The 21,547-nt window shown below is 41.0% G+C and overlaps 1 protein-coding gene across 1 annotated transcript in view; it reads right to left on the bottom strand.

The window, feature by feature from the left end:
* Window positions 1–12,566, bottom strand: part of LOC111862523 (proliferation-associated protein 2G4) — a 24,287-nt gene extending 11,721 nt beyond the window's left edge. Inside the window, exons 1-5 of the mRNA XM_023847995.2 lie at window positions 12,456–12,566; window positions 12,002–12,130; window positions 10,677–10,782; window positions 6,903–7,065; window positions 2,402–2,623 (exon numbers count right to left, since the gene is read on the bottom strand). Coding sequence (XP_023703763.1) covers window positions 2,402–2,623; window positions 6,903–7,065; window positions 10,677–10,782; window positions 12,002–12,130; window positions 12,456–12,540 — 705 coding nt within the window. The 5' untranslated portion in view covers window positions 12,541–12,566. The remainder of the gene's footprint in view (window positions 1–2,401; window positions 2,624–6,902; window positions 7,066–10,676; window positions 10,783–12,001; window positions 12,131–12,455) is intronic.
* Between the last annotated feature and the right edge of the window lie 8,981 nt (window positions 12,567–21,547).

Here is a 21,547-nt window from a genome sequence, read left to right as displayed (position 1 = left end):
TGACTCGCGCAATCTTCACGACTGTCTCGTCAGAAATTGACGGTCTCCCAGTTCTTTTTTCGTCATGTATTGCAGTACGACCAGATTCAAACTCCCTACACCACTTGCGGACGCTCTTTATGTCCATGCACGACTCGCCATACACTTCCACCAATTGACGATGAATTTCAATTGGTTTAGTCCCTTTTGCATTCAAAAACCGAATAACTGCGCGAATCTCACACTTCGCAGTTTTAGTAATCGGGAGCTCCATTTCTAACGGCAACCGTGCCAAGACTGAGCATCCTAGCTACATGCGCGCATGCTTGGTGGTATTGGGGGGAGTGGGGGAAGCAACGAATGCAACAGGGTTGCCAACAGCCGCACGAAAAATTACCCAGCGCTTTGGAGACCTTACTTTTGGAATCAGCTATGTACAACAGTTCTGGTAAATTTGACACCTTTTATAGAATTCTTTATGGTATGCAACCTGTTGTGTGTCATGCAACAGCATTAAATAGGGCCGTCTATACAACAGGAATTTTCTCTTCTCCAAGTCGTCCAGACAGGCTCTGGGGTCCACCCAAGCTCGTATCCAATGGGTACTGGGGGGGTTCTTTCCTGGGGGGTGGGGGGATACGGGCTAGCTCTATCTATTGGACCCAAATGAGTAGGTTTTACCTGACGGGGACAGAATCCAGTCTCTGAAATGTTGTGTTCTTAAAAAGAAACAGTACAGCTTTTAGAAAATAGACAAGACGATGGATAATGTCCAAAAACATAATACTTGTAGCAATATACCATTGTCGCAAACTTTAAGATTTTACAGGGACTTTGCCTTATACTACAATAACATCCACAAACAAAAAGATATCAATACTAACATATCAACATTCGTTTATTGCGCAAAGTTGTTTTGTTACATGTTTCGACCTTCATGAGATCATCATCAGGCAAATTTACAAGAATTCAATCTTAGTTCTTGAATTGTGACTTTTTAATATGGATCCATATTATTACAATTCATCTAATGTTGATAGCGAATATTTCCTTTTCATTAAATATAATCTAATATAAATAAAAATACTATAATAATACAGAGTTTTTAATTAATTATATATATAGCTAGGATTTTAATAATTTTAATAATGCAATTTTAACCTTAAAAATAAAATTTAATTTTAAAATTTTAAATTAACCACTCAAATTATGCTGATTTATAGAGCTGGTTCTAAATAGGCTTAAAATTAGAAGTAGTTTTTGGGGTCATCGGGTTGTGTGTTGTGGTCATAGTTATTAATTGATAAGTCATAGGATGATGCAATGCAAGGGGGCCTTTCCTGGAATCTGTGTCACGTTGATTTTACTTCTATTGGTTGTGTAATGGTCTCCCAAGCATTCTTTCTGTCACTCTCAGCTAGTTTTGTTTCCATGCAGTCTAGTTTAAATGCTTGTATGTTATGTGTATGCAAAGGGATCCCCAGTGTTGCTGTGTTCTTCAGCAGCTCTGTCTTAAGGAGCAATTGCTGATACATTAGTACCGACTTCTTTTTATTTGCATATATTACTGTTGTGTAGATGGCCCTATTAATGTTATTTTATTTAATTATTTCAAAAACTGTAAGACTTGTGGGAAAAGGTACTGGGTAGAAAATGCTTTTCAGTTTTCTCTACAACTTTTGATAGAACACTTTTCACTCTGACACAAGTACAGAAACACATGTGAATCATCATACAAAGCATTAGATGCTGTTGCCCAACTTTATCCATAGTTGGAATGTACTGAGCTTTGAAAAGAACTCCCCCATATAAAATTTCATAAATATTTGTTCAGCAGATCTTAATTCAGTTACTTGGGGGGGGGGTCCTAATCGGGTCCCCTCGGCACTGCGGTCACTGACTGGCCTATTGTAGCCTGCCCCGGGTGATTATGATGATGGAGAATTTGGTGGAATGAAGATTGGCAGGTAAACCGAAGTACTCAGAGAAAACCTGGCCCAGCGGCACTTTGTCCACCAGAAATACCACTTGACCAGACCTGGAATCGTACCCAGGCCGCTGTGGTGGGAAGCCAGTGACTAACCACTTGAGCTATGGTGCGGCCTCAATGGTCAGCAGATCTTGGTTGTTGCATGAGGGACAGCCTGTCAGACACAGCAAAGCTCACAGGTGCATTTTTGCAAATTTCTTTTGTGAACATGCCGAAAAGGGGGTGAATAAGTGACCAATAGGGAGATCATGGAGTAGGCAGAAAGACCAAGAGAAGCATAGTACATAAAGTAAGCAGGAAACAAGTGGGGAAGAAGAAAGAACACAATGAATACTCAATGTCAGAACTCAGCATCTGAGATGATAACTGCAAGTAGAGAATTTCTAACTTTAAGCAATTCACAACACTTCTTTCCATAGTCAGAAAACTTACCACTCCTTCACCTGTGCTGACAAGAACATCCATGGCATAAACTTCGTTTGTCGCAAATTCGTATTTCTCATGCTCTTTTTTCTGTGAATCACTTGGATTTTGAATTATGGTCTTTTCGCCATCAATCTTGAACTGCTTCAACTGGTGACTCAGCATCCCTTCAACAGGCTTGCATTTGTATGCCTCGCATACTTTCTGTACCGCATCTGTCACAGCATATGTCTGAAAATCAAGATGTTCATAACTTGAACTGCTTTAATATATTTATTACTTAGTTTGTAACAATGATGTCACTGATGACACTGCAAAACATTAGGATGCAAATGGCTGTGGCCTGTTCTGATGTATTATCTTGGCACCTGTCTGAGGAAAACCATAGAAGTCAGGACAGATAGCCTCTGGGCTAAGAAGTGTATCACAGAAACACGAGGCAGATGTACCTGGACTGGAGCATTTAGACATAATTACTGGGCTTTTGGAGTTTTTCAATCGTCGGGTATTCTAAAGAATAGAAAACACGTTTTGGAAACTGGATCTGTTTCCACCCTCAGTTGGGGGGGAGAAGACACCTACTTAGTTGGGCCCCTTAGAAAGAGCTAATCTCAATCACTGGACAACCCCTGTCAGATTTTACACGGCTATTCAATCACTTGAGGCCAGGCTAATTAGGTGGGAGATTAACAAGAAAATACACAATAAAAATCTGATAAGGGATGCACATGTGTGGAACTGGGACAGAAAAGGAGATGGAAATTTGTGCTACAAACATAACCAACAAAACCAAGTGCATGAGAACCAATGCAAAGGAATTGGGGTGGGGGAGGTGAAGACGTGTCATGTATTCTATTCTCTAGAATACCGGATGGTTGAAAAAATCCAAGAACTCAGTAATTCTGTGCTATACACCACCATCAGAACCCTTTAGAATCTACTGGAAGATTTGTTTTTATATATTACAGGAAAATAAATTATTATAGAAATTGGGATTTCAGTGAAGAGCAATACATATTGTAACATAACTATTTATTAATCGTCCATTGCATGGTAACGGCTGGTAACAACACCTAGCCCATTTCTAGGCAACAGCTGCTACAACATTCGAGGGCAATGTTAGAAACAGTGCTTTCTGTGCGTTTCATGTTAAGTTCAGTAAAATATGGTCATGAGTACCATGGGATTTGCAGCCAAGAATCACTGCGAATGCAAAGGTCAGCAACACTTTATTAGTCAATCAGTGAGTTGGAGCATCCCCATGTTGAGGCAGGTTCTCAAATACCCTCAGTATGTGTTCTTTACTGTTGCAAACAAAAATCTTACCCATATAAAACTACAAGCAAAATTATACTTCTGTACATCTTGAGCCTTCTGGTTTTGAATGGCAGACAATAAGTCAAAAGACTCTGAAAAGAGTGGGAGCAAGCATTCACAAAATTTGTGTGTTCTTAATCTGTTTGTGAATAGAACTTCAATTTGTTACTGCTGTTTCCCAAGTATCTTTAGGCACAATAGATCACTGTGGTCATGGTGCAAGGGCCAAAAGGCCCACCCCTTATACATTCATTCCCAAGTATCTTTGCCCCATTTTTCAAGGCTCTCTTAGTTATCTATATATGATTATTCTACAACACATTTTGGTAAAGAGCCATACTTAATTTTCTGTGTTTACTTCTAGACAAACAGCCTTAGTAGTATCTAATCGAGAAGGTACTGTTCACATATATTTGTGCAATAAATTACAAACAGCACATCAGAACGGTAATTTCACTCATCCAAATCACATTCCTTCTAATATTCTTGGTTCTTCTTAATGGTGAATCTAAACAGAGTTGAAAAGCAATGACAATAAAGCGTCTAATCATCTCAGATCATTCAGCATCAAGAAACTTAACAGATGTTTACCTACAAGGTGTGTCCCAAAAGTCATGAAATATATATATTAAATTTATTGATGATATCGATACACAGTGTTAATATTCTTCAAAGTACTGTCCATGGGCATCTACACATTTTTTCCACTGACTCTCCCATGCCTGGTACGCCCCCTCAAGGGCCTCGATGGGAACCTCATTTAAAGCTGTTGTCACGGCCGCTTGGATAGCCTGAATGCTTTCAAAACGGCGTCCTTTGAGTGCAGTCTTGATCCTCGGGAACAAAAAGAAGTCAGCCGGATCAAGGAAGGGGCTGTATGGTGGCTGCGGCAGCGTTGCCACGTGGTGCTTCGCCAGGAACTCACGTACAAGCAGAGACGTGTGGCTGGGCGCATTGTCATGATGCAGCCGCCAGTTAGCAACGATGTCTTTTCACACGCGGATGACCCTTTTCCTTAATCTTTCTAGAACATCCATGAAGTAGGGAGCGTTGATGGCCTGTCCTTGGGGTAAAAACTCTTTGTGGACCATACCCTTGGCATCGAAAAAGACGATGAGCATTGTTTTCACTTTGGATTTGCTCATCTTCGCCTTCTTCAGTTTCAGGGAAGCACAGGTGTGCCATTCAGCACTCTGGCACTTTGTTTCTGGGTCATACTCAAATGTCCACGTTTCATCACCGGTAATAACACAGTCTAAATAATGAGGTTCAATTTCCACACGTTCCTTCAATTCACTCATGATCAACACTCGATTGGCCTTTTGCTCGTCCGTCAACAATTTGGGGCCCAGCTTGGCGCACACCTTTCACATGTTCAATTCGTCCATAACGTGCGACGCACAACGGTTTTTGGAATGTTCAGAGTGTCGGCTAACAACCGGACAGTCATTCCACGGTCAGTATTCAACAAATCATACACACGAGTCACATTTTCATCGGTTTGGCTTGTTGATGGCCGTCCAGAGCGGGGGTCATCTTCCACTTCTTCCTGGCCCTCCTTAAACTTCTTCACCCACCTTGTAACTTGCACATATGATAGAGCAGACTCCCCATAGGCTTGCTTAAGCAGTTCGTGAGTTTCAGCAGCTTTTTTGTTGAGCTCTGTGCAGAACTTGACCGCCCTACGTTGTTCAAAAGTATCCGCCATCGCGTGCCGTGACCTGGTCACAAAACACAGGTGCACTAAATCAGCGATACTGATGCCTCCGATGCTCGAGCAGACTGACCTTGGGTGCGCTGTGAAGCTAAAGGCCTCCCCCCCTAACCCAACCGGTTCCAGCGCACTCTGACCAGTAGGAGAGCGGGAAAGAAATATATTTCATGACTTTTGGGACGCACCTTGTATACACACTTTCTTAAGTCTATAAATTGCTCATTTACTGTTTCATTGTTAGATATATTCCTGTTAAATGGTGTTTCTTGATGTTTACACTTTCTGCCAGAATTCCATGTACAGGTGTCATGACAAGGTCCCATGGTCAGCACAGCTTTAGATGTACTGTGTCTGCAACTAAGAAGTCATAACCTGGGTCTGAAATTCTCACAGCACTGGCTTCGAAGAATATGGTCTTTTTGGGTTGCAGTCTGGAGACAATCCAATGTTTTGGAGGGACACATTGCCTCCATCATCAAGGTCAAAGGGTAAACCAAATAAGCAACAAGCAGAAGAAAAGAGCTAAGTTTGGCTTACACTTTGACCATGAAGAAAGAGGCAAGATGTCTGACAACTCTCACTGAACTACATGCCATTACAATCCAGAAGGAATCAACCAAACAATAAATCAACAGCTCTGACAGCAATAATTGGCTGACTTTTGGACCATATTCTCATGAGTTATATCACACAGACTGGTATGGTTACCAATGTTTTGGAGCAATATACTGTCACCAACATCACTTCTATCCTGAGAATGTAGGCAGGTTCCTTTGAAACTTTGGAAATCACTTACCAGACTATACAGTGTCACAGCCACATCATCACTCCCAGGAACACCTCAAATCTCAGTAGAATGACAAACAGTCCAACAATATTATGTAGGTCATTCATGAGGAAAGTTATGTTACCCTTTTATGTATTACTTCAGCACAGGTGTCCAAAAGCAACCCGCCCTCAATCTCTCCACACAATCAGCAGAACAACTTGGACATCTGTCCTTGTGATAAACCACTGGTTTGATTCCCTCAGAGATGAAGCAAGACTCACTGTCTGCACCCACCATTTCACCTCGGCTTTCATATTTTAAACATGTCGCAAGCCTCATCCTTCAACCAACAGTGGAAATTTCTATGCAGTGTCCAGGGTGAATGGTGGATGGGAAACAACATTCCCAGCAGTCTGTGGAGATGTTGCTGCAGACATTCTGGGAAGCATTCTTCTCCTTCAGTTCCTGGACCACAGACTAACAGTGAAAGCCGAGGGGCACCGGTGGGCCCAAGCACTGGACCCTGACTTCCCGCCTGCATGAAATGAATGGTTAGTGCATTGCTGGAACATATCTCAGTTGATCTGGTGATTAAATGGAAAAAAGAGGATCTGTCTGTTATTCTTTTGTACAGCTATGTAACACACCTTCAGACATTACTCACTGAACACTCCTTGCAGAATCATGTCGCAACACCTGAGCATACTCACATCATTGCCAGGCTTCAGGAGGCGCAGAGCAGCCTGTGACGCATAGTGAGCTGCAAGAACAACATCCGCCCGCCGGCCAGTCACTTTAGCTTCACTTGTGGCTCCAAGAACTATTGTGTGGGCCACGACTGCTATGAATCCATCCACATGTGCACCCAGGTCACTGTATGGCATATTATACATGACTAAGATATTGGTTACTCATATCTAATCAAGATTAGAACAGTTCACATATGAAGAACATACTCTTCTGGGCTGTTATGCGATGCAGTGAGGTAATCAATGCTTCAGCGGGATACACAGCCATCATCTTCAGGGCCAAAAAGTAAGCCAAGCAAGCACTCTTCAACTCCAAAGAAAGTGGCAATTTTTGCTTGAATACGTTGGAAAACTTCTGGCAGATTACGTGGCATGAAATCCCAGCAATTACCATTGTCAGAACCTTGTTATCTTATACAATTCACACGTGCACTGTCAATAATATCTGACAGCTTAATATTCTGAGGATATCTTAGATTGTCTGCAAAGGAAATAATGTTTCTTGTGTTGGATTTGAGGTTCTCATGGTGGCGACTATGAGGAGTACCGCTTTCCAGGTTGAAATGCGGTGAGCTTGGAGACAGCTCAATGTTTTGGAGGAATATACAACCTCCATCTTCAAGGCTGAAAAGTAAGTAAAGCAAAAAGCAGGCAGCAAGGCAACTAACCATCATGCTAGACCCAGCCCATCTAAGGTTGTAGGTAACTGTATTAGAGCGCGGCCTCCATAGCCTAGGGGTAACGTTCCCACCTCATGACTCAAGGTATGTGGAAAAGGGCAGAAAAATTCAGGGAACAAGTCCTCCGGGAGGGACTTTAAGCCGTGGGCCCTGTGTCATAGATTTACAGCACGTAAAAGAACCTCATGTCTCTAGGAGACCTGAGCTAAATTTGGCCAAAAAGTTTCCCGCCCAAAGTAGTTTCCAATGCCTCCGGTAGATGGGGGAAGTATTAGGTACCACTGCCAGAGCAGGGGGGACCTCTCTGACAGAAAGGGACTAACTATTAGATACCACTGGCAGTAGAAGGCTGGAAACTCGCTGGCACAAATGGGCTGATAGTAAGCACCAGTACCGGTAGGGTATGGAGACAGTAGAAATTAAAAGGGGGATGCACAATGGACCAATAACTGGTCTAAGTGCATGGGGAAGCCCACCCCCTCAATACTGAATATTGAACTGTATTAGAGCCTTTTCTGTTCTTGTTTTGGCAACACCATCCTAGCTCTTTGCTGCTGCCCTCTTGCTTTCATCCCATCCCAACTTCTTCCCCAGACAACGTACGTATGACCTCTCCATGCCAACTTCAAACCATTGCTGCATAATGGCCCTTTTCAAGCCCCTCTTGCACACAGCTGTCACCCTCCACCAGCTATATCGCCATTCCTTTCAAGGCTTGGTCTGACCTATACCAGGGCGGATATCACACTTGCTTCTGCCGCTTTCTTTCTTTCTTTCTTTGGTTACTCTTCAACCATGAAGATGTTGGCGATATGTTCCTCCAAAACATCAGGCTCTCTCAAAGCAACATGGTATTACAACCACGTCTAGACTGACAACCATTAAAATTTTGGAAATCACATACATAACCAATCTAACCAGAATTTATACATTAATGGGTTACCCAAATAACTTTACAACTTCACCACGACACCACCAAGCTCTGTGCCACATAAGTGCTGCCAACCATAGAAACATACCTATAAAAAATCAGAAGCCTGATCTTAGAATTTGGCTCCAATTAGTCCTGAAGGTTAGGTCTTTGGTTCTTTTGAAACAGCCAAGCTTTCAGTGCTGTTTTTAGAAACAAATACATAAAGACCACCTAAGGGCACCCGTCAAGTTTTGTTTTTACAAATAAACTTCTCCAGTAATGAGCACTAACATGGCACTCAACTATTTAAGTTGCTTGGGTCACCTGTTAATATGTCTCATGTTAACCTGTAACATAATACATATTGGATATATCCTACAGAAAATGTTAAATATCATATCCAATTTATAAAAGGAACTCCTGAGAAATTAAGGCTAAATGTATGTCAAAATATACAACACACATAATGAAACAGAAATAAAGTGAGACCTCACTAATCCGGAGCAAACCCTCACCAAAATTAGTGAAAGTCCAAATTACACGAATGTACATTCAAGGAAACTACAAAATGGACGTCACGGGTTTTTTAAGCAGTACAACTTTATATTTTGAAACTTAAATTGCATATTATAGAATAATTTTACCTGTTATAGAATACAAAAATGCAAGCTCCAATATCAGTCTTGAAAACATTTTTCGCAGGAGCAATGTGATCATCAAGGTCGTAATGCGCAAAAAAAAAACACAGCTGTCCAAATTATGGTGGATTCCGAATCGGTGAGGTTTCACTGTGATATCATTTCAAGATTTGAGGTTTTGTTCTTTCTGCAGGCAGGAAGTGCAACAGGTACAAGCTTTAATGATTCCTTCTTTCTTACAAACTGTTTACATTGTTCTTCCATTCAAAGGCTAGAGATATAGCAAATCTGTTAAGATACAGCAATACAGTCACATCTTTTCTTTGAGTTACAATACTCATCTGTGCAGTTCTCTGTCACAGTAGTGGGCTATACATGCACTGTTCTCTCCGTGCACTTCAATAGTTACACAGAACACCGTGGTCAAAGTCTGTGATAGATCAAAACTGTAGTCAACAACGAATGCAGAAAAGGAGCCCAAAGTGAAGACCAGTGTCTCAAAAAGTATGATGAAAACGTGTTAGTGAGTAAAAACCTTAAGAAATATACACACTAGATCTGGAATGAAATCTCTCTACCACCTTGGCCAAAATCTGCCTTCTTATCAAAACATAAGTCATGCATTCATGTAAGATATGCTATCTGTTGTGTCATGAGGTACATTAATTTACCATTAATAAATACATTTAAATGCAGTTTTAACTGGCAGCTGACTGTGACTGATGAATGATACCATTAAAACATTACCATTAGAAGTCAACACAACAATTCAGTATGCAGTTAGATCACAGCCGACTCTCCAGTACCCCATCGCTAACATCTCCCTAAGTATCCTAATCTCCACATTTCATTCTAATTGTGAACCAATCCCATACAAATCCAGACACACACATTTGGCTTATTCTGTAACAGACAAACACCCAGCCCCAGAGTCCATAAAACCAGCTATCCACTACAGCATCACCCTGATTTTATACAGCCAGCCACAACAAAGCAAAGCAATAACCACCCTGCACCATAAGCAAGACTACTCGAAAGTATGTAGAATTTTGAAGCGTATTATCTTCTGGGATCTAAACTGCAAGTACCCTGTGGAAAAACAACTGATATTCTGATGGAACATGACACCTCCATCTTCACAGTCAAAGAATAAGCCAAGCAAGAAACCAGCTTATTTTTGGACCCTGAATATGGAGGCGAAATGTTCCTCTGAAACGTCGCTTGACTTTCAACAGAATATGTATGTATGTATGTACGTATGTACATACAGTACATCGGCTCAAAGATGGCAGTAAGGTTGTCAGCCTTACGCGCCGGCAGCGTTTTACTCCCCAGGAAAATTATTATTTAATTCCTGGTATTCATTTCTGTTAAGAGGCTGAGTAAACCCCAGGGCCTAGTGAAGCTGGAAAGATTAGGTCAACTGAAAAAATCCAATGACCTCATCGGGATTTGAACCCGCGACCTTCCGGCTTGGAATAATAATAATAATTGGTTTACTTACACTTTCACAACATCTTCATCCTTCAGTGTGTAGTCAGCCTCACTGGGGACTGGTGAGAAGTGACAAATACAATTATTCACTGACACACACGTTGGAAATGCAATACCTGAAAGTGACAGGAATTTATCTTGTAACACTTTGCATAACAGTGATCAAGTACTACTACTTCTGTATTTCACGGTTTACAAACTCTAATTCATGCAGAAGTGTATGCCACTAAGGCATGCACAGTTGAGAATTCAGATAGAAACTACAAAAATAGGAATCAGACAGTCATGCTGCAATTAAAGCACTTGGTACACACCAAATCACTTCAAAATTGGTTTGGGATTGCCACCAATCCCTCACACAATTGGCCAGACGTAACAGAGTACAACTGATATGGGTGCCAGGCCATGAGAGTACTGCTAGGAATGAAACTGCAGATCAGCTGGCTAGAACAGGATCTGAACAACCGTTCATAGGACCTGAACCAGCTTACGGCATCTCAGTTGGAGTTGCCAAGAAAGCGATCAGGGACTGGACTAACAGAAATCACAAAAAACACTGGAAATCCACAACTGGACTCAAACAAGAAAAAGGATTTATATCAGGACTCTCTGCCAGAAGAATGAGGAACCTGTTAAAATTAAACAGAGATCAATTAAGATGGGTGGTAGGATTACTTACTGGACACTGCCACCTAAAAGCGCACCTTTTCAAACTGGGGCTGACAGACGACCCAGCTTGTGAAACGTGCCTACAGGAAGATGAATCAGCCACATACATCTTATGTGATTGTGAGGCTATAGCTTACTCAAGATATCACCACCTGGGTCAGTTCTTCATGGAACCAAGTGACTTTTATGACTGCCCCACAAATAAAGTCCTACATTTCATTCGAAGTGTAGGATTAATAAAGAGTTACTCCAAAGGGGAAGCATAATAGATGACTGAAGGTCACAGTGCAAGGGCTGGTTTCTATGGTTCACCCCTCATACTCATACTCAACTCTCATTCATGCCATGAAAATCTTACTTTATTATATAAAAACAGAATTATTAACTCCACAGAGCTGAGCCCTTTTTCAGAAGCTGCCAGTTGCCCAGCTACTCAAGAATTTCCTGCTTTATGGAAGTCAAAGGTTAATTACAGTGTTCACAAGAACCCTCCAATGATCCCTATCCTAAGTCACATCAATGCAGTCCATACCAAATCATTCTGAATTGCTAATATTTATCTTAATATTATCCTCACACCGTCTACGTATTCCTAGTGGTCTCTTTTCTCCTGGCTTTCCCACCAATGTCCTATATACACAACTCTTAAATAAACTGGTGGCTTACCTTTCTTCAACTCTTTTTCTTTCTTAAAGACTTTTGAAGTCTCCTCTAACAATAAACCATCTCCAAATTCGCAGGTTTCACGAACTGAGGCACCAACAACACACTTATCAATTACTTGCTTTAGAACTCCTGGAAAAAGAATTCAAGCATTCTTACGCTTTGCATAATATGTATTTCACATCACTATCATCTCGGTCATCCTTCAAGCTACTGGAATTGTGTTCATATGTTACATGCTGTTACGCCACAATTATTACAAGTAATCTCAATTCACCAAAACACGAGGTAAAACATAGCGTTCTCCTAACAAATTGCCTGCACACATGGCACTAACCACTTACATCCAACCTAAGCATTCCATATGGGCAGTGATTACAACACTCTTCAGTAAGTCCCGTGGGCAATTTGAATAATCGTATTCAATTATACGTGCCTCATCTCATTGGTTACTTACGGTTTACTATGTCAGCAGCCATTTTATACTTGGTGACAACCAAGTCTTCTGCAATAGTTTTCTCCGGCTCTTCCTTATCCGCCATCTCTTCGTCGATATGTACAGTCACGTGACATCACAGAAGCGGGAAGTCTACCACGGTCACCACCGGTCCCACCGGTCACAACGGTCAACCAAACCACAGAAGAGCCAAAGACAATCAAGTATAGAACGTATAGAAGGGCCGCATACGTGCCAGTAGGAAGGCAAGGATTTGGCGCTAAACGTAATAACAGATTCTACTTCATCCATTTAAATTAGAGCAGGCGTTTACACTTAACTGTTTATGAAATTTTCATTAATACATCAAACTCCCATACATTCAAATTCGAAGGCAAGATCTTTGCGTAAAACGTAGTAACAGATTCTGCTTTAAGCATTTAAAGTAAAGCAGGCGTTTACACATAACTGTTTAGGAAATGTTCATGAATACATCAAACTCACAAAATATCTGTAATCTTTCAATTGGCCTTTGTCAGTACATCCGTTACCAAACAAACAGATGTGTCTGGGTGTAATATTCCCGAATTGAGTGGACTGAAGAAACCTCATTGGTTAAGTCACGAACTTTGTGGTACTTCGCAATTTTGTAGTTTTGATGTCTGATATATTTTTAAATTTGAATGTATAAGACAAAGTTTGAGGAAACTACAAGGATTTTAATTAATACAGAACAAACAGATTTCCAATAACAATTATGTTCAAGATTGTGATCCAATATTGATATTAATTTTTAAATTCCATACCCATAACATTAGATTTGGAGGTGCGTGGTCAGCTCAGGCCCCAGGGAAGCAGCGTCTGACACCCACTGTAGTGCAGGCTGGGTGTGCCGTAGGGCCAGTCAAGGCATTAAGTAGAGAAAAATTTCTTTCACCTGACATAAATGGAACCCCATACCTCCAGCCCATAGCCCATCACTACACTGATTCAGCTATCCTGATTTTTCTTATATATGAAAGATATTAAAACATTCCCATTTCATTTATCTAGACAGGAAGTAATGCAATTATGGGTTTGCAAAATGTAATTGTGTAATGAAATGCTGTCAGTCTGAATGAAATCAGTCTACATGTATGAAGTAACATTTACAGTATCAGCATTTTCCCCTAGAAGCACATTTTTTTTCTGAACAGAACACACGTGTATGAAGGCCCACAGTATATTTACAATATTGAATGTTTCAATGATACACATATCCTTAGAACATTTTAAATTTCTGGCAACAGTCATATTTCATTTGGTATTCCAGATCTTCTGAATAAGAAGATACCATACATGGATCACTATCACTATAGTAAATGACACAGATTTCTAGCATAACCTTTTCAAGTGCGCTTGTACAGTGCATTCAGTTAAGGAGGAAACTTCTCAACACTGCTGACCTGACCCAACATTCCTCACAGATTGCTACTGTAACTGCTGATAGCAGAATGAGTCATTAGCGGTGACAAATGCACCTCATTACACTTACAGCAACAATCTGTGGGGAATATTGGGCCCGGTCAACGGCGTTGATTGAACATCCTGTATTAATGTAAAGATATTAATGTTGGTGCATCATAATAGGAGCTAGGTATGATGACAGTTTTTCACTTGGCCAAATTGTCAGAAATGCTGTACTTCACTTTCCCAGTCTACTCATTCGTACACTGTTTACACCTGTTGTAGTCCTCACTAGTCATTGCTCAGTTATGTTTTTCAATGATAGAGGTCCTTCTGCTCTCATGCTTATATTGTTGCTGGCTGGCTACCATGTCACAATTAACTGACGGCTCCAACAACTAGTCATGACTAGCTAACTTTTCATAACGGCCTTTTTTACATACCCTCAGCATGGACTGCACAGAAAACACTGCTTCCAACAGTCCTCTACTGTTGCTTGCATATCCGTTGCTAGAGACATATGTTTATCAACACTCGGTTATCATGCTAAGGTTCTGTAAACGTGAGATGGAAGTTCTGAAACTGTGTAAGTTCAAGCTACCATAGCAACAAACTGTTGAGTATTAACACATTGCATAAGTAAAAGTTATGAACAAGTAAGTAGTCGAAGAAAGCAGTCTTCTGGGATTTGGCACCGTGTATATGTGGTGTTAACCGATGTTTCGGTTCTCACGGTCTCTTCGCTTGCGGATTTCTTATATTTTTCCTTCTACCCTGAAGATGGAGGCGATACGTTCCTCTGAAACGTCGGTTAACACCACATATACACGGTGCCAAATCCAAGAAGACTGCTTTCTTCATAGTCGCCGTGAAAGCCTCAAATTTTACATAGCTTATGGTTATCTGAAAAAATCCAATGAATGCTTATATGCAACCCAGGTTCAAACCTGGCAATCTCTGCCTAAAACTCTGAGGGTATGTGATACCCTGAATAGGCAACTTTACAGGAAGAAAATCCCTGTGTTCAACCACATCTCTCTTATGGGAATTTTGTGTCTCATCATGTGCTTAAAATGCTACCCACTTACTTTTAATAATGATGTACAGCAAAATCGGACAGACGTTTAACGCCCAGTACATCTATACTCTGATGAACTTAATATTGCTCTGCTTTGATGGATTTTGATAACACAAATTTCAAGGTTCTCAGGGTGGTACCATGCTGCTTGATTGGCTTCCTTAAGATGAAGGTAACCCATTCCTCTAAAATGGCAGTGGACATTTATTACACTACAATGCATAATGTGACAGCATATGCTACTCTTTGGCACAAATATCTGGCAATTATATAAATGACTTTCAGTCCACTGAGCAGGGTTCTTCAGAACCTGACAGATGCTAAGATACCACAGAACCCGAAAGTACATTACCATGGTCATGTGAGCACAAGTGGATCTTGCCCTAGGTCAGATGAATCATCCTCGAACTCTATTTCCTTAAGATCACTTTCAATATTATCCTCCTGCCTATGCCTGTTTAGCAAGTGGTCTCTTTCCTTCAGGTTTTCCATCCAAAATTTTGCACAAGTTTCTCATGGCCACGAACTGGCCCACTTGTCTCCTATCCTTATGATTTGATAATCCTAATATTTAGTGAAAATGCAGGTTAGGAAGCTCCTAATTATGAAAATTTTTCCATCCACAGTTGTGAATCTGAGGACCTACTATTCTTCATCCCCTGCTTATATGAAAAGAGGTTTACAGATCAACCAGGGAAAAGCAAAATACAAATATATGGTAATAACTAAGAACACCAGTGTAGGTGGCCCACCTCGATAGAAATTGATTATAAATTTGAAACTGCTTAATTTCATTTACTTGGGACCAGAGGTCAACTGCAAGAACGACATTAGCACATAGATAAAAAAAAAACATAACCTTTCTGCGTGTAGATGTTTTTATGGGCTTAAGAAACATTTACAAACAAAACTGATCTGAAGGAAAACTAAATTGATGTACAGAACACATATGAGACCAGTATTAACATATGCCTCTGAGATCTGGATGCTATCCAAGGAAGATGAAAGATCATTAGATTTACATTAAAGAAGAGTTCTCAGATGTATTTTTTAAGCAGTGCTGGATAAGGGTACATGGAGGAAGAGACAAAATCATGAATTGTGTAATCTATTTAATGAGTTAGATATTATTAAACATATAAAATGAACATATTAAACTTGGCTGGGCATATTATACGAGGCTCGTCCACAAAGTAAGTTTCCCTGGGGCCGTTTGCAGAAACAAAAAATAATTTCATGGAAATATTTATTGCAACAGATACAGCAAGTATTCAGCTATTTTTCAACATAACTGCCACCGAAACTGAGACATCTGTCATACCGTGGGACCAACTTTTGAATACCTGTGTCGCAGAAGTCTGCTGCCTGGGATTGGCACCACTGTGTGACAACCATCTCCGCCTCTCTCATTCTCAAAACGCTGATGCTCACCAGACAGGAATTTCTTGAGGTGTAGGAAAAGATGGAAATCACTGGGAGCGAGGTCCGGGCTGTAGGGCGAATGATGAAACACCTCCCAGCTGAACTCCTGCAGGAAACTTGCTGTCCGTCGAGCCGTGTGCGGCCTAGCATTATCGTGCAGGAAGACAATACCGGCACTAAGCATCCCACGCCGCTTGTTCTGAATGGCCCGTCGCAATTTCTGCAGTGTTTCACAGTAGCGCTCAGCATTCACCGTCTCACCTCTGGTCAGGAAGTCGACGTGGAGTCCCAGAATACGGTGAACAACAGGTGCTCCGTGACAATTTCGTGCAACAAGGAGCGGAAAATCTGCGGGACATGACTGCTGAGTTCTGTAATTGTGACACGACAATTCTCCATAATGCGTTCCCGCACAAGCTCCACCAGGGCATCTGTAATGATGGATGGCCGCCCACTGCGCTTCTCATCATGCACACTTTGTCGACCTGCTGAAAACTGCACCAGCAAAGCACCATCTCCTTGCTCATGACGTTAGACCCATAGACCCAGCACAGCTGACAATGAATTTCGATCGGCGCTATGCTCTGTGCATTCAAAATCTTTATCATTGACCGCACTTCACAGTTGGCGGGAACTGGAATAAGAGCCTCCATCTTCAACAGCTGCAATGATGGTACTACGGGAATGCGGGAAATTCCATTAGTGCATGCGCCATGCTACGTTATTGCTCTATCACGTAAGTGCAGTCACTTCGCGCAATATAAGGTCTGCTAGGTGTGGGATGAGTGGGAAACTTACTTTGTGGACGTGCTACGTACATATGGACAATAGTAATGAAGTCAAGAAGTTGTGTGATACCAGACCTGAAGGGACTAGGAAAACTGGAAAGCTCAAACTGAGATGGGAGGATGGCATGACCAAGATATCAGGGACCTGGGAATGTGCCTATGAAAAGAGAGGACTGGTTGAAGCATCTGAAGAAGACCAAGGCCCACACAGGACTGTCGAGCTGATGATATAGAGGTCAACTACAATATCTATTTTTATTTATTTCATTTTATCATATCCTTAAGATAGAATTTAAACATACCATTTCATATTCAGTTTCCATACTAAACTGTCATACTATCACTGAACACACAACTGTATCCATGGACCAACTTCAGCTGCTGCTTCATCTGTGATATGAATACCTGTACCTCATCAGTAAGTGATGTAACAATTATGCCACCAGTGCAAAGCAATGTTTTGTAATGCAACACTGTGTAGTCTGGTAGAAGTCCACTAATGTTTAAGAGAAATGTACTGCTTCCATCACTTTGTTGTTGATAGCTATCAGGGTGAGAGAGTAAGCCTCGGATGTATGAACAAGAAGTGGGCAACAACTGTTTCTTCCTATCATCCTAGCTTATTCTTTGACTCTGAAGGCGGAGGCAGTACATTGTTCCTAAACCTCAGTGGGCCTCTAACAAACAACACAGCACTTCATCCCAGCAAGATAATACTCTTCAAACTGCTGTGAGAACCAGAAATTCAGATTTCTATAGACTGTTTCCATCATACTGCTGGTATTCACACACCAATGAGAAATTCAAACACATTCAGTTAATGCTCCTTTCACCATGTGACAGAGGTGTGTGGATGCTGTAAAGGGACTGTGAAATCTGTACATATATACAGTATAATGAAATAATATTAATATACTACATTACTTTTATTGGGAATTCACTTACTCATTCATTCATTCATTCATTCATTGAGTTCAGCCCTTCTTGAGAAGCTGCCAATTGTGGAACTCAAAGGTTCATTACTGTGTTCATAAGAGCCCTTCACTGGTCCCTATCCTGAGCCAATCAATCCAATCCATACCATCCTCTCTCTCCAAGATCCTCTTTAATATTGTCCACCCACCTAAGTTTTGGTCTTCCCAGTGGTCTCCTTCCTTCCGGCTTTCCCACTAATATCATGTATTGCATTCCTCCTCTCTCCATTCATGCTTTATCACCTGCCCATCTCATCCTTCTTGACTTGATCATTCTAATTATACTTCGAGAACAGTAAAAGTTATGAAGCTCCTTGTTATGCAGTTTTACATTTATTGGGAATTACCTTATAATTTTGATTAAGAAATAATACTTGTCTAATATACACGTGTTTTTTAACTCCATTTTTCAGCACTGAAACATTCTCACTTTAAGAGTTTTGCTAAATGTACACCAACATCTACAAGCCCACAAATCCCATCACGATGTTCTTTTCCTGATGGTGTCGATATGGGAAGTGCTCACATTTCTTTGCCCACAATTACAGATAACATGAGATTTCCTAATGTTCTCACAGGAATGATACTTTTTTTTTGCACTTATTCACCAACTACAAGGGCTTCTTTCAATTGCTTTGAGGTACACTGAGATCAACTGTTTTGCTCAGACATTACTGTCTAATGCAGATAATGAGAGCCAGTTATATCAGATATGAAACCCCCTCCACCTCCTTCCTCATCCCAAATATGCATCATTACTGTTTACAGTGTCAACATTACTCTTTTTTTTTTAACATGAAGACAAAGCCCAAATCATACTACATTAATGAAATGTTCAAAATTTTATTTATGGTACATGATAAAGAGATAAATGACCTTTACAGACGTGCACAGAAAATAGTTACTATAGTCATGTGCATATGTGACTATTGACAGGGTTTTGGAATGGTAAATGGATTTATTGACCACCTATACACACGACTCAGAATTATAAGCAATTACAGTGCCACGGCTGTCTCCACAATTCACAAATCACCACGGCACCTGCTAAACCTCTTCCAAGTGCTGTGTCTTCACCAGTGGAGATTCTTCAGCTTCACGTACTCAGGTTCTGTCTTCACAGACTCCCATGCAGAATGCCTAACAACTGACTTTGTCCCTTGCTTATAACATCTCAGCATGGACAAAGTAGGAACACCCCATTCCCAGTAGTAATTCTATTGTTGTGTATATTCGTTGCTGTGGGAACGTGTTTACTGAGCTGCAGCCCAGAAACAGTCGTTGTTTATGGAGTCACACTTAGCAATGGGTCCATACACCACAATATATTGTGACGTGGATGGCACAACAGGAAGTAGAGGTCACGTGAACTCTGCGGTCTTGCGAGTGACGTCACATACCCCCACTCCTTCCATCATTACGCCACGCTCAGTAAACACCCCTCCCCGCAGTGATGTAACAGCACGTCCCACAGGGGACACCGTGGATACTATGCAGCAATAAACAACTCTTGGCAGCGTTCCCCAGCAACACGTGTAAACATTTTTCTGTGTTGTCAGTGCGGAAGCTACTAGAGTGAGTGACTAGTGAGCATTGAGTAACCAGCCAGTTTCAGTCTAGCAGTCACCAGGAGCAGTAGAAGTAATTGTGATACTGCAGATGGCAGTACTTGTGAAATTGTGAATTGTATAAGTGTAAGAGTGAATGTGCAATAAATTTGCTATATCCAAGACAGCGTGAAGTTATTTTTCGCATTATACACCCAACACGTGACAATATATATTACCAGAAAAGGCTTCAAATAACACTAATGCTGGTACCCATGAACTAATAATACAGTCTTGCTGATGTTCCTCAGTTAAATTGAGTATATACTATCAGAGAAGACAGGGTGTGCTCTGCTTGGTACAATGACCATATTACACTACACGCAAGACATATTTAAACCAGATATACAAGGTCCAACAATTTCACTCCCTGAATGGCTGCAGTCTGTTGCTGTGGTGTTGAGTCAGGCAAAATCATGTACCCAGGCACGTTTGGACATGTTCCAACTTGCGTTTACATGAGCCACAGACCAAATGAGTTGTTCGTTCCCAAGAAGCATAGGAGCAGTACATGTCCGCGGTATACTGTTGGCGGAAAAATGAGTAACAAGAATCTGGAGCAGTGGATAAACATCAAGTTTTGTGTGAAGATTGTTAATAGTGCATGTGGAATGTTAGCCCTATTAACATTGGCTTGTGGTGAATAAGCTATGAAGAAATTGAGTGTTTTTGAATGGCATAGGCGATTCAAGGAGGCAAGATGATGTGCAAGATGACCCAAGAAGTGGGCAGCCAAAAATGCAAAGGTGGACAGAATACAAAAGGTGAATCAACAGTGTTATTTGGAAGTGCTGACAAGGTTATAGGAATCTGTTCAGAGGAAAAGACCCAAACTCTGGCCTGAAAAGTGTCCACCATGACAATGCTCCTGTGCATGATGTGTAAGAGTTTGCAGGTTCCTAGCTAAGAAATCCATTACAAAAATGGATCATCTACCTTATTCAGCTGACTTAGCCCCCTGCGATTTTTGACTCTTTCCAAAATTAAAAAAAATGCCCTGAAAGGACAAAGATTTGCTGACATTCCTGACATCCAATGCAATGTGCAGTTACTGCAAAGTATTCCAGCAAATGATCTTCAAGACTGATTCTGGCAGAGGCACCACGGTCTCACAAAGTGCACAGCTTCACAAGGAGAGTATTTTGAAGGTGACAGCAGATGCTAGTGCACTTACTTACTTCCTTACTTATGGAGCTGAGTCCTTCTTGAGAAGCCAAATCTGCAGCTACTCAAGGATGCCCAACATTTTATGGAACCCGAAGGTTCACTACCATGTTCACAAGAGCCGTCCACTGGTCGCTATCCTGCTAGTGCCAGATAAGCAAATTCTTTCACAGGGCCATTCGGGGAATTAAACTGTCACACCCTGTATATTCCTGCAGTTAATTTGTCTGGTTAAAAATATGGTAATTCATCTTCTTTCAACAGAAGCCTTTTAGTTTTATATCAACTGTTAATATGCAGAGAAGGTTTAATAAAGAACAAACTATTACTCTCCATTTCCTCCTCCTCTTCCGTTCACCTGCAAAACTGCAGTATAACCATAAAGTCATCAAATGCAATTTAAAAATACTCATACACCTTAGACCTTCACTTCATTAACATCTGAATTTTTCATGGGCCTCTCTTCACAGTTTGGATACCTGTAAAGTCCTCTCGCATCTAAGACAATCCAAATCTGTCAGATTTAACATTCTTGGTTTTGTTACATAACATGAAGATAAACTTGTGTATGTCATTGAAAAGTAAATGCAGTGCTAATTAGTATTAATACTGATAAATGACATAGGTACACAAC

This window comes from Cryptotermes secundus, unplaced genomic scaffold (genome assembly GCF_002891405.2).
Source record: "Cryptotermes secundus unplaced genomic scaffold, Csec_1.0 scaffold1084, whole genome shotgun sequence".
In the NCBI taxonomy this organism is placed as follows: domain Eukaryota; kingdom Metazoa; phylum Arthropoda; class Insecta; order Blattodea; family Kalotermitidae; genus Cryptotermes; species Cryptotermes secundus.
Note: the sequence above shows the minus strand (reverse complement) of the source record. Positions and strands in the feature narration are given on the sequence as shown.